The 14,219-nt window shown below is 37.1% G+C and overlaps 1 protein-coding gene across 1 annotated transcript in view; it reads right to left on the minus strand.

The window, feature by feature from the left end:
- Nucleotides 1-14,219, minus strand: part of LOC126751624 (dynein axonemal heavy chain 5) — a 34,721-nt gene that overhangs the window by 1,235 nt on the left and 19,267 nt on the right. Inside the window, 13 exon segments of the mRNA XM_050462027.1 lie at nucleotides 599-731; nucleotides 2,230-2,286; nucleotides 2,632-2,727; nucleotides 4,879-5,035; nucleotides 5,234-5,423; nucleotides 5,888-5,992; nucleotides 5,995-6,379; nucleotides 6,481-6,773; nucleotides 6,927-7,079; nucleotides 7,599-7,767; nucleotides 7,830-9,398; nucleotides 10,255-10,503; nucleotides 10,574-13,251. Of these exon segments, the coding sequence (XP_050317984.1) occupies nucleotides 599-731; nucleotides 2,230-2,286; nucleotides 2,632-2,727; nucleotides 4,879-5,035; nucleotides 5,234-5,423; nucleotides 5,888-5,992; nucleotides 5,995-6,379; nucleotides 6,481-6,773; nucleotides 6,927-7,079; nucleotides 7,599-7,767; nucleotides 7,830-9,398; nucleotides 10,255-10,503; nucleotides 10,574-13,251 (6,234 nt within the window).

The raw sequence follows: 14,219 nt of genomic DNA on the forward strand, positions 1-14,219 counted from the left end.
ACATACATATACAATAAGAATTTTACGGACAAGTATTTTGTGGCAAATACTCGTTCGAGTTCGGGCACTATTAGTATATATGTATGTATGTACATATTTACAAATATTGAAAGACTTTCTGTGAATATATAAAAAAATTGTAACCTTAACCGCAAAATAGGGTCCATACTTGTTTGAAACTGAGAAACTGATACTTCATAACATTGAGATCTTGCATGACTAACATTTTAAAGCATTCTAAATATCCCGAAATTCCGGCACCAATCAGAATTTCTGGCTATGACTAAGGAAAGGAGCTACAAGTGTTAAAAAATCTAGACTAAATAACATTTTGAAAAGCATTGAACGCTAAAGGTTTGCGCAAATATTTGTTCGTATGTATTAATAGTGCTACAGCTATGTATAAGGCATAATCATAAAATAAAGCAAATAGAAAACTTCATAGTAAATAACGAGTGCTAAAGATAAATAAAGAAATAAACCGCCATGATGAAAACATTAGAAATTACAATGGGTTACTATGAGAGTTGAAAGGTCATATGTAGGTATTCAAATGGAATGCCGCAGGTCACGCCAACTGCCAACTGGCAATACTCACCTTCTAGAAATAGCCCATGCACGTAGACACCCTCGGTGGGGTATTCGGAGATGTCTTCCTTATTATAGCGTGTTATTTGATTTTGCAGTACAACCGAGTCCAGTGCCCAGCCTTTGTGTGCGCGTGTCACTTCCTAAAATCCCACGCAAATCCCAACCGAGGTTTGTTTTGCATTTGTTTCCATTTGAATGTATTAAAACCAAAAAATAGTTTGGACGGAGGGCCACGTACGATTATATGCGATGCAAAGGGTGACAGTAGGGAGGTGAATTGGATAGTTATTGTAACTCAAGTGAAATAGTAGCATAATTAAATTAGATTTTCTTGCAAATAATAAACAGTTATAAGTGCCAACATTCAAGGGGATCAAAGCGCGCCCTCAGGCACAGAAATTCACACAGTCACATTATTCATGTGAGCTATCCTAAGCCTTTTCTAAATACATATGTACTTACTTATGTAAACGAATACCTAATGAGTAGTTATATTCATTAATTTAATTAATCGTGGCTAAGAGAATTTGTGAGCAAAAGTTGGGAAAGGTATGGATTCTGTATATAACGATTATTTTTAGCATTTCTATGATTACTTACGATAGTTTTAACTGCTTTTCTGTTACTAGGGATAATATCTTTTTATATATACTCGCCTAGAATATAAACTTGGCCTTGAGTTCTTTATCATTATAGACCCAAAATGCAGTTCTCTTAAAAAAACAAATCACTCTCATAAGATACTGGAAAATTACGGAACAACTAATATACAAGTAGTTCCGATTTTTTCTTCGCTCTCAAGGAATAATAAAATGAATAAGTCTTATAGTCCCTCTAATCAAACTTAGTTTGTTAAGAGCACAAAAACATTTATCCTATTCATTTTCGTTTAACTACCAAATAGTAATTTCCGTTTCTGCTGCTGACGGTGCTAGGAAGTAATAATGTGAAAAATACGCAACATCTTTATTATGCGTGTCATGAACTGTATTAGAATCGTTCTCTTAATATTTGCCTTCTCTTGGCACCTGTTCATTTCTCGTTAGACTGAAAAAGTTTTAATATTAAAAGTTGTTGAGAAATAAGCATAAAAAAGTGACAATAACAATAAGAAAACATTCCCTTTGTTTGCCCGAATTATAAAACAGAGACACAAATAATCATTGAGCTACAAGTTTAATAACACACAATACGAAATTATCTTAAATATTCGTAAATATTATTTTGCCAAATTTCAATTAAACCGGACACAGCGGAATCGCTGTAAGTACGGACACCCTCACTGCAGCTTCGAAAGTCTGGGAACGAGTCGGTACTCCATTTACCTCTTACTTTCTAACACTGGAACCAGAGTAAGAGACCTATGTACGAACATTGTATGTATTTTCTTCTATCAAGGTTCATTCTATAGCAATTTTAGGGGTTTCTAATTGGACACTGTTCACTGGACAACCTAACATGCAACGATTTTTTTCACTTACTACGTACTTAAAGTTAAGTGAAATGGCAGTCACACACACTTTCACAAACATCAGTCCAATTAATACAAATATACTTGTACATACATATATATATATATATATATACTTGTATATAGTATATATGCATTTGACGGTTGAAAAACAAATATAAACTTACCTGCCGCATAGCTGTTAAAAATCCTTGGGGATTAAAGAAGCCCGTCATCCAAAATACCTTTCGTAATATATTCACATTTCGTCAATTCACAAATTGAATTCGTGTGTATTCAGTCGGATAGCATAAAGGGCATCCATTGGTGGCAGCAACAGTTACCAAATTAAAGAAGATGAAAGCCATAATGGAAATATTTTATATAGGAATATACAAATATTATATATAGTATACGTGGTCTATGTACATATATTTAATAAGCAGAAATACTTTAATTAAAATTTTTCGGAAAAGGAAGTCAGATCACAATGAACTCTATACTAAATCAATTTAATGACGAATTTGACCGTTAAAATTTTTAAATTATAATCATTTTTCATGATGTAGATAATATTTTTTAACACTCACTTTCGGTCTATCTGTTGATATCCAAGTGCGAAATTGCGCATTTCGTTCCAACAGCTCCGTGTACCAGAAGCCTAGAGTTGTCGATTCCCAAGATATCTGTGAAACGGATATAAAAAAATTAATCCTTTCAATCCAATAAATTAAATATACTTGCATAATATTATCAAATATATAATATTAATTACACTGGTCGGTAAAACAAAAAAATGTCGGGGGCAAGAACATTGTTATGTAATTTCAATATACTTTAGTGTAATGGATTTGAAACTGTGCACATATAGTTTTTGAGCCTTTTTGACAATCTTAATGCGAATGCAAAAACAGGATTTTAATGAATTTCATTGGTGGCTTGTGTGGCATTCTTCCCTTTTTTATACAAAAATTTCAAAATATAGCGAATTTCTTCATTATTTTCACTCATTTGTGAACAGCTGTAACCATTTTTCAACTTCCCCGAATTTAATTTTAAAGAGGTTAAATGAAGCATAAAAATTTACCTTTCCAACACTATATGGTATGAAACAATGTGATTGGTAGCACTGGAGATACACGACTGCAACGACATCTACTGACAAAATACGAAAAGACTTTTTCGACTACCAATATATGCAAAGTTATTGTAAAGAATTTAGAGTGTGTTGTGATCGTTTTACCATCAGCCAAAAAAAGCTCGGGAACGAACTACATGAAGAAGTGGATGAAAATTGCAGTAAAGAAGAAATTGAATCCAAAAGAAATCGTTCTCATTTCAATGGCAATTTCATGACATGAAAGAAAATGAATTTATCGCAGCTGTAAAACATTTTGCAAGAAAGTATTCCATTGATATGTATCTAATAACTCTCTAATGAAGCTCAGGCCACGATTACGGTGCAAATTTTGAATCTTGGCTTACTCCAAACAACAATTTTAGATTGGAGGAAAAACTTAATCAGGATACTCAAAAGATTTGAAATTTCAATTTCGATCTGAACAATTTCTTCGAAGATTACATTGTTGCCTTAGAAAATCTATACCAAATTTCGTGAAGATACATTGTCAAATGTGAAAGTTTTCCATACACGAACTTTATTCCGATCATTCAGTTTATATGGTAGCTATATGTTATAGTGGTCCGATATCGGATATCTTAAAAACTGAGCGACTAGTTCGTATATGTATATACAGACGGACAGACAGACAGACGGGCATGGCTAAGTCGACTCATCTCAACATACTGATCATTTATATATATACTTTATAAGGTCTCCGACGCTTCCTTCTGGGTGTTACAAACTTCGTGACAAACTTATTATACCCTCTTCAGGGTATAAAAAGCGTTTTTCATTAATTATATCGATAATTAAATGTTTATATGAGATGCTTATGTCTCCTTATTAACTGTCTAGTCTTGCTATCCCTATATTCATATATAACGGTATAATCTAAAAAAAATATTCTGCCCGAAAGTCTATGTATGATTTGATTTAAACCTTACTGATTTTCAAAATCGTACAAAATAAACTCGGTGCAGCCAACATCAACAAGAAAACAAATTGAATACAGATGCGATGAGAGCATAGAACGTCGTATTTGACTTATTTTTCTAAAACATTAAAGTAGTAAGTGGAAATATAGTTAATGATGGCAATATTCCTCTAGGAAAGGGGTCCCACTTTTTTATCTCCGTGCTCGGTTTTTCTCGCGGCGACCCTGTATGTAATAGAAGTATTTTATTAAAAATAAATCATTTAAGAGTTTTTTACTTAGCTATCTCAAATACAGTTAGCCAAAAATTGGGTAATTTTTGTGAGAATAATATTTTTAAATTTTGAAGTTTAGTTATATGTAAGTGTCGATAATATAGTTTAGTGAAGTGTAAAATGCATTTACCTATCAAAGTTCCATCTCTCAAAGCTAAATCAAACCGACTTACTACTATTTCTCTCCCGTTGGTGCTCTTAATAAGCTGAAGCAAAACAAACTAAGAATTTCTTCTACTCACTACGTCAACTAAGGCGAAAGCTACCTCAACTTCAACAAGCACGTACGTCTGTTAATTCATATTATGACGTTTCATAAAAAGAAAGGTGCTCTCACCTACATGTACATACATACATACATATATTATGTAGATGAAACTAATTTTTCTTATACATACATACATGTACATACTAGCTTATGTATATATGAAGAAATGACGTACATACATATGCATTTCTTATGGCAAGTACGCATTTGGACAGATAGTATGTATGTATTTTTAACCTTCATCCAAGATTCCGGTATGCGTGCATCATACATGGCATCCAAGGACTCCTTCAGGGCTGGACTCATCACGATTGTGCCATCAATTGCCAATTTCAGGTCGCACAAGCATGTGTATACTTTCTTAATCACTTTCTGCATGCGATCAATTTCTTGCCTATCAATGGTTTGATTAAAAAGAATAAAAAAAGAAATATATATGTAAAAGTAAGCTTGTAAATACATATGTACATATGTGTGTATGTACATAGTTGCACTTGTTATAGCAATCGACAGCTGCTCATTATTAAAGATAAATTATGGAAAAGCAGATCAGCAGCAGTTTCCACAGCTTCACACTGCGGCGTCTAGTTACCTGAGAAAGATGTTCATCGGTAGAAGAATTCCCATGCGAAGTAGGTTCTCACGCACTTCGTAGGCGTTATACTGAGGCGGAAGCTTTCGCAGCATGTCGTCGGCTAGCTGATAAACAATGCTCTCGCGTGTCTCACCACCGCCCCCGCCTCCCTCTTTTGGCTGCACGCTCAGTATGGTGTCCAAAATACCTTTACGTGGGAGAATAATTCAAATTGTGGCAAAATAAGAAATTGAAATGGCCAATAATGATGTATCCTTTGCATAAAAAGCTATAAGTTATCAGTATAAGCAGGTTAAATTCATTACACATTCTTGATGCATGTTCACCCATACCCAATGCAATGATACAACTTTCCTCACGTTTCGCAGATTTTACTCACAAATTTTTGTCAACATTCTCTCTTTTCTTCATTAATTACACATACCCATCTGGAATATTATACCGTTAGCTCAGCAATTCTGCACATTTCAATTAACACTAAATAAACGAAAGCGCTCGTAGTATATACATATGTACATACGTAGTTTCAGTAAAGTATGTACATATGTATGTGTGTATACACAGAAGTCACCTTTGACCGCTTCCACAAATTGATCCTCGTGACATTTTGTAGAAGTGTGCTATTATCAATAAGAGAATAATGGCATTTACCTTTGGCTGAATTAATTTGATACGTGATGTCAGCATTGGAATGCAAGCCAAACACCTCTGGCGTATCATAAGCAGGCAAGCTGTTTATATAATCGACGAATCCTGCAAACTCTTCGTATTCGGCACTTTGTATCCCTTGTAGAATTCGAATGAGTTACTTAAAAGCCCCTCACAAAACCACACCGCGGTAAAAGTGGTCAGCAGTCTCTTATCAAAATCATCAGTCACACGCCCACCATATTGAACCTCTCCAATCATGTAGACAAGCGTTTGCCATGAGACTCCCTTCTTTGGATCCATCTCATCCAAGTGATTCTGTACGAACTGCACACTCGCCGCAAAGTCTGCCTGATTAAACTCATATGGCACATTCCAACCAAGCGGACCAAATTTCCTCCGTTCTTGAACGATTGTGTGCAAAAAGGCTACAGTGTATAGCAATGGTGGCCATTGTGACGCTGCGGTGTAATCGAGAAAGTCCTGAGTGAAAGCCTGCGGGTGGCGCGAACAACACCAATACATTGCAGCATACCGAACACACAGGCATGTTCGATTACATTAACACAAGGTGTGATAATGTGTGGGTAACTTACCTGGTAGCTGCGCTTCAAACTGGCTCGTATGCCTTGCGGTGGCTCATTGGTGAATTTTATGGCCATTTGAAGTAAGCCGATTGGAAAATCTGCATGCGGTTCTGTGGTCACCCACATTCGGAACGTTTCATCGATGTGTTCCGTCTCTACGAGCATATCAATGACTTCCGCGCAGAAAGGCAACGAGAGATGAACATTCTGCAATAACACCCAGCCACCGCCGGACATTGAGTCCATTATCATTTTGCGTGCGTGGAATTCTTGTCCCTGCCCCATTGAAACCGATTTCAAAGCTAAGACAGTCAAGAAGAAATTTAACTTTACCATTGTGTTGTTGTACAAAAGTATGCAGACATTAGTGATATTTGTCCAGGCATACGGTAACATGTGGTATGTGAGATGGTGCAAGGTCAAATTAACGTGATATAACTATGTTATTATCTTACGTATGCCTTTTTGTTTGGCCAATGCGGCAATTTGTGTCGTAGGATCGGATCCAATAGACAGCAGACAAACGAACGGCGTGCGTGGCTCTGATTCTCCCCAAGTCACTTCAAGATCTAAAATCTGCATCTCGCTGTACTCAGGGCCCAAAGACTCTGTAAAATTGAATATATTTTTTTGATAGTTATACTAATATATCCGACCTTGCGTGTGGGTATGGTGCACATATATGTGCCTACATTAATTATTATTATATAATAAATTATTTATTACAATGGAAATATTATTTATACATTATATACATATATGTATGTTAATAATATTATCTATTTTTAAAACGTTATTGCCGGTATAGGAATCCAAGGGGTTGACATTTAATTTTGAAATTGATTGATACTTATGTATATTTATTATATGTATAGTCTCACAAAGTTATAAAATATAAAGAACCAAAAACGTAGCGTTGAGAATTGTAATTGCGTAAAGTAATTTTTGTATGTTATCTAACAACACCTTTTTGAAGCAAGTGTAAAAATTTATGATTTTTTTTAATAATTCATTATAAACTATCTTATCTTCTAAACTGGATTAAACTAGGCCTAGTGTGCTAAATTTTATTAAAATAATTTGTATATGTATGTGTATATTTCTCCAAATATAAATAATATTCTTACCCTCTATATACTTTTTCGCTTGTGAAATCGTACGATCCGGACACCAAGAACGCACCAATAATAATTTTCGAAAGCCATCTAAAGATGTCTGATAGCCACATGGAATTTCCTCATTCTCCGGCTTCTCAGCTTCATACCAAACACGCCATTCCTTTTCGTTTAACTCAATCTGAAAAAATTATGCTCATAGTTAGAAAATCGTCTTTCGATCTCTCTGTAATCTGATCTCACTAGTGTCAGAACATTTGAAAATGTTTCCAACTTGCTTATCTCCACTAAATTCAACCATGTTATGTCCAAGATCCAGCGGAATGGTTTCGGCGTGACAGCATTTAGGTCAAGCGAAGCACCACCTTTAACAAACGACATAAACTCCTCATGAGTCACATTGCCGTTGTGGTAGTCGATTTTAATAGCCAGCATTAAGGTGAACAACTGCTTATGACGTTCATATAAGCTGCGATTTGTAAACTTGTAGACCTCATAGGTCAGATAGCGTAAAATAATAAGTATACGTTCCTCAGTTACATTTGATTTCGTAGATTTGGTGATTGAATTATTGAAAATAACCAAAAATTGTTTCAAAGAATTTTGATACATAACATTCACATTACTCATCTCAACAATCAAGAAGTAAAGTACTGAGCCGCGGGCGGCCACGGCACGGAACTCTTCCCGAGCCTTCATTATCTTTCGTTCAGTTATTTCGGAAATTTTTAATTTTTGATTAACTTCTTCGGAAGTTGTTTTTGTAACTCGTAGTACCTCAATTAAGGCTTCGTCATCAACCAGAGATCCTTGAGAAGAACTAAGACGGTATAACAAATTTGCCTCTAATTCCTTCATTTTGCGTTGATTTGTCATAACGGTTTCGAAGAGAGCGACACGTTCAGCTTCCAAATCTGATTTCTCCATAAGAATCACTCTTCCTAAAAGTTGATCCTCGAGGCCTCGCATTGTGACAGTAAAGTCAATGATGGATGTTTTGGCGCTTATCTCCGGACTAAACGCGGGATTTGGTAATTTCGTAGTTATATATAACATAAAACCAGGCATTACATCACACTCCTTGTCGCCCACCAACACTTTCTCTATACTACCCGACTTGATGAAGTTCTTCTCCAACACATTGTCGAGCACTGGATCCAGCTCGGTGCCGACGTCCTCAATTAACAGTGGTCGTCCAAGCGACAATGAGTCTTCTAAATGTGTTCTGAAATACTTGTGATTTAAGGATGTAATCTGTAATTCGTTTTCACCCTCTTTTGATTTTATCCAAAGTTTTCCCTGTGTCTGGGGATCTACCAATAGTGGATAACTGCTTGATTTTGTAGCAATCAAGGCATTCTGTACCGACAACTCATCATTTGGCAGCCCCTGCAAAGTCCATTCCGACACTGTGGATGAATCAACGAGCATATTAATAATGTTCAAACCCGTCGTGAATGGAATATTTTTTTGTTTTAGAATGCCCATCCATGTTCTAATTAAATTTGCACGAAACTCCTGATTATATGGACCGCAATACGAAAGAAAGCCTGTCGCTAGCAAAACGTCACCGACCAGCTTTCCAAGCTGTATTTTAAACTCTTTGCTCTGATTTGTCCAGCGATGCTTTTCATCTGAAAGCCCATTTATTAATGCTGTAGCTGCAGTCATTTTTCGTAGACATACATTGGCAGCATCAGTGAGTCTTTGTTTCTCACCAACGGCTTTATCGTACTGATTTTTGACAGCCTGTAGTGCTTCTTCACGCTCTCTTAACTGCTCTTCAGCGCCAGCCAAGTCATCCATAGCTAACTATGTATACAATAAAAATTAGAGAGACGGCAAACGCAATATTAAATATCTTCAGGAAATGCAAATTCTTTGACAATAAATAAAACAATTCCATGGAAATCGCTCAGTTCCGCTGGGTTTGACCATTAATAACAATTTTTTGTTCACTAATATTAATAAAATAATCATCAGAAATGGTATTGGGTATACATATTATCTGGAAACTCAAAAAAATAAATTTAAAAAAAAGTAAGGAAGTGCTAAATTCGGATGTAACCGAACAATTTATATTCTTGCAACTTGCAAGATCAAAGCCGGCTAAATACCTTCAGGTGTTGACAAGATTAAAACACGTAGCGAAAGGGTTCAACTTCATTGTTCGACGAAGTCATGAATGGAATGCAATCAAATTTTGTATCATGTTAACTTATTGGAAGTTTTTAACAAAACCGTTACAAGTGGAATGGGCGAGGTTATATCCGATTTTATCAGTATTCATAACGTCAGTGGGGGTTCTGATAATATTTGCTCTAAGCAAATTAGGTTATTACAACTTTAATGATTTAGGAGGTATGCACATTAAACCCAATAGAGGGCGGGAGCACCACCATTTTGGCGTTCTATAGGCGTTGCAGTGGTCCGATTACGCCCATCTTCGAACTTGTCCTCACTTTTTAGCCAAGGCACACTTGTACCAAATTTCATTAAGATATGTTATAATTGAATATGTACATGTGTATATAATACTTATGTTGAGATGTACTACATAAATGTGGTGTAGACATGAATGCTTTAAAACTATATATTAAATCAAATACAAAAACAGGTTAATTAATTGGCTCTGCAGACATCCGCATTGATCAAACACTTTGTTTACCTTTAATCGCGCCTCCTGCAAAGTTAGATTTGTCTTTAGTGGCAGCACTTCTTTGTTAACACTGTGGAAGAATGACATAGCTTTGGTCCAAGACAACAATCCAGCAACGTCTCCGCAAACCCGCCTTGCCATGTCCATATTATAGTCTTCCATGCGAAAGTACGGCTGAAGTAAATCGATCATTTCATCATTTATTGTATCCTTTGGATAATTTTGTAATTGTAGGAGAAACGTTGCGCTGGCCATCATCTAAATTAAAACAACATGTGAAAATGCGAATGGTCTCCTTGACATAATCCTCATTTCGACAAAAAAATACCTTTAAGGATTCTTGCCAAGATGGCTTCGGACACGGTGTTCCAGAATCCGGTATGCAAGGATGTAATTTTCTTTTGAATAAAATCAGAACACAATCCATGATTCTCATAATTAAATGTGGCGGTCGACCCAACTTGCGTACTGTTGCAATGTGCGCTGGTTTTATTGTATTCAATGCCATTTCGGCCTCTTCCAGCGCCGGCTTGGCAGCCTCTAACTTTTCCTCGGCAAGTGCTTTTTCTTGTGCAATGCATGCAACTAATGCCTCGGCTTTGTCTTTTACAATGAGAACTTGATTTTTCACGATTTCGGCTTGCATTGCTCTTTCGGTAACTTCCACTAACACAGATTCGGCATTTTTGGAGGCCTCCACCAACTCCTCTTCCATTACCACCAAGTCCTTTTTCAGTATTTCAACTGAAGCGGAGGCTTCCTTTAACTTCTCCAACCCAGTGTCCATCTTTTCTGCACCATCTCGCAATTCTTTCTGTGTTTGCTGATATATATTTTTGTAACCAGCAATGAAATTCAAATATGACTTCGGTGTCACGTGTGTTGCACGTCTAAAACGCTGGAAATATTCTAACGATGTTTCCGCGACTATATCTTGAATAGAGCCGAGCGCATTGACCAACTCTTCCTTCACTGCCGGTGTACACTCAATTTCAAAGTCACTCAGAAAGTGTCTTGCCACCGAGACGAGTGCATCCTTTGGCCACGGCTGGAACCAATCGATAGTGCATCCGGACACCAATGCCGGAAAACGTTGCACCCTCGATCGGAATGTTTCACCAACTGGCGAGAAACAAAAAGCCACATGAAGATTGGCGCATGTGCGGGCCAAGAAAAACTCCATCACACTTTCCGGGGTCGCTGTTTTTCGCTGATTTTCTCGTTTCATAACCGGAGTCAATTCTTGTACAATTTCAGCTTGTTCGTCTCGAGAAAATAGATTTGATATCACACCAGATGATAATATATTGTTGAGGTATTCAAGGAATCCCTCTTCTTTAATGTCCATATCAGTAAATAAAAACGTTGTTCCTTTGCCTTGAACACCACAGGTGCGATATAATAATTTTAAGTCCTCCAGAAAGTTGGCTACATTATACGACCGTGTCAAAGCAATTTGGAATGTTTTGTAGCCAGCTATAAATGATGCCAATTTTGTCAATGATTGTTTACCCGATCCACCGACCCCGACAAGCATGACGTTTCCCCTCGGATGCCGAATGATTCGAGAGATCTTCACCAAATGCAGCATAGCATCAGGGAAGAAAACCAGATCCATCCCAGAGCCTCGTACCATTTCATTAAACTGTGCGAGGAACATAACGAGACGCTCCCGGAGCACTTCATGAGAATTCACCGGTTCGTAAACTTTGGGTAACTCCATATCAGCGTCCTCTCCCTCCTCACCCGTTGGTTCAGGTGCATCGCGCATGAAATCTACAAACACCGGGTTCGGAATAATCATCTGCGAGTAAGCTTCACCAAGCTCCTCACGCACAAGACAAGCTAACTCCGAACTAAACCACTCTTTATCCTGAAAAGTCGTAAAACGGTCTGCAAATACCCGTGTGCATTCATGTTTCCACAATGACATGAGCACGCTATCTGCTGTTATAACAGTTGACAAAGTCCCCACCATACCTTGCCATATCCGCGATAAGTCACGTAAGCTAAACACATAATGAAATTTGGCAGGTGTGGGTAAAAGTTTCTCACGCGTTCGCTGCCACAAATGACGAGTCACAACAATTAACTTCTTGACTAAACTACGTACCTCCGACGTAAACCCACGTTTGGCATTATAATGCCCTTCACCAATAACACGAAATATTTTATCAATCGACTCATCATCCGGAATATTGCAATTAAACACACAAAATTGTCGTTTTAATCGCGAAGGTATGTCGTTACGGCCACCACCTGGCAAACCCATTGCGGCAACATATTGAACATCCACTACTGTCGTAAAATCGCCAGGCTTCTCCAAACTGTAAAAGCCTTTCATATCCATACTTTGGCGAACAATTTCATTCGTCACTTGATCGCCCCATTCATTTATCTCTGGCAAATTGACATCATCAATAAACACAATCAATTTACGTCCTCCTGGAGGACCAAAAGTAACCCCAACACGTTTCTCCACATAACTCTCGATAGTACGTTGAAATTGGTATGGACTGGTGGCCGATGAAAAATTGAAAGAGCGGCCCATATAAGCCTCCGGATTCATTTTCCTCATAAAGTTCTTCATTATCACCGTCTTTCCAGTACCCTGTTCGCCGATCAACATTACAGCACTTTCCTGATTCGCAATGGTGGCGATTAGGTAATCCATACGTACATTATCAATGATGGGCACCAGAATATTTAGATAGTCTGGTGTAGATAACTCTGGATACATATATGGAGTGACCAGTGTCTTCCATGCCTGCCACGTGCCTGCTTCGGAAACGAAGAAATCGAAAATACTACTTTCGGTGCTAGTCGCCTGCGCGTAGTCCAACTGGGGGAAAGCTTCTTTAATATATAAATCCAGACGAATGCGGTCAGCGGCACTGAGATATCCCCCGAGACCCCAAGCTAGCGCAAAGATATATAGTCGATGCAAATGTTCGGGTGTGCATGTATCTTCCTTCTCCTCTACAGCCGGTTCCTCGGGAAGCTCGTCTGTGAAAGTTTAATAAAAAATAATGATCTAGTGAGTCACCTAGAACTTTCCCTAAGCATAGCCAGGTAGGTGGTCAACAAATAAGTATATACGAATGGATTTAGTTACAACAAAACAGTTACAACACGTCGACAAACAGCATATCGTCCCCTCAATATAACAATAGCGTATGTGCTCATACGCCATTATTTTTTTATTGCATATATAGAATCTCCATCATTGATTCTATGTCTGGTCAAAATTTCGTCAAATTCTACTTCCACAAAGTGGGTCAAAATGTCATTGGAAAAAATGGTGTATAATTTCATGTTCAAAAGTTTCCTTCAATAAGTGTATAAGCTCATATGCGCTATTTTGCTTGAAATTGCTACTGCAAAGTTGTTAAAAGAATAATAGTGTATGCGCATTATACTCCATTTTAGCCTGTAGAAATAAATACAATTTATCAAAACTTTAACTCATAAAATAGCTTATAATAATAGTTTTATTCCGACCATTTCTATACTCCACATAAGCTGTTTTATTTTCAATACAAATTCGAAAGTTTTATCAGAAATTTACAAGAGTAGTAGCCTATGCGATTTTTACGTTGTTTTGACTACATGAATGCCAAGGAAATATTGTAGTCATTTGAAATTTCAGCTTGCAAATTCATTTCGCAGAGAAAGTTTGTTCATTAAAAATATGGATTTTAAACATCTGAGTGAGTATCGTCTTTTATATAATGTACATAAGTGAAGTAAGTAAGGTAAATATCAACAGGCTGTGACACGAAACCACCAGTCGTTGTGGAAATTGCTCCAAAGACAGATGAGTTTGATTTCGCTGTGGGATTGCCGGACATAGAGATACCTCAAAAAGAAGTGTTCAACTTTTCGTTTAGTGGCAAATACAATAAAAAGCTGCCAATTTGTAATCGTGCATGATCTTCAAAATTTGTGCAAAAGGGTGTAATTCCTCGTGGCTC

The sequence above is a fragment of the Bactrocera neohumeralis genome, chromosome 2 (genome assembly GCF_024586455.1).
Source record: "Bactrocera neohumeralis isolate Rockhampton chromosome 2, APGP_CSIRO_Bneo_wtdbg2-racon-allhic-juicebox.fasta_v2, whole genome shotgun sequence".
Lineage (NCBI taxonomy): Eukaryota > Metazoa > Arthropoda > Insecta > Diptera > Tephritidae > Bactrocera > Bactrocera neohumeralis.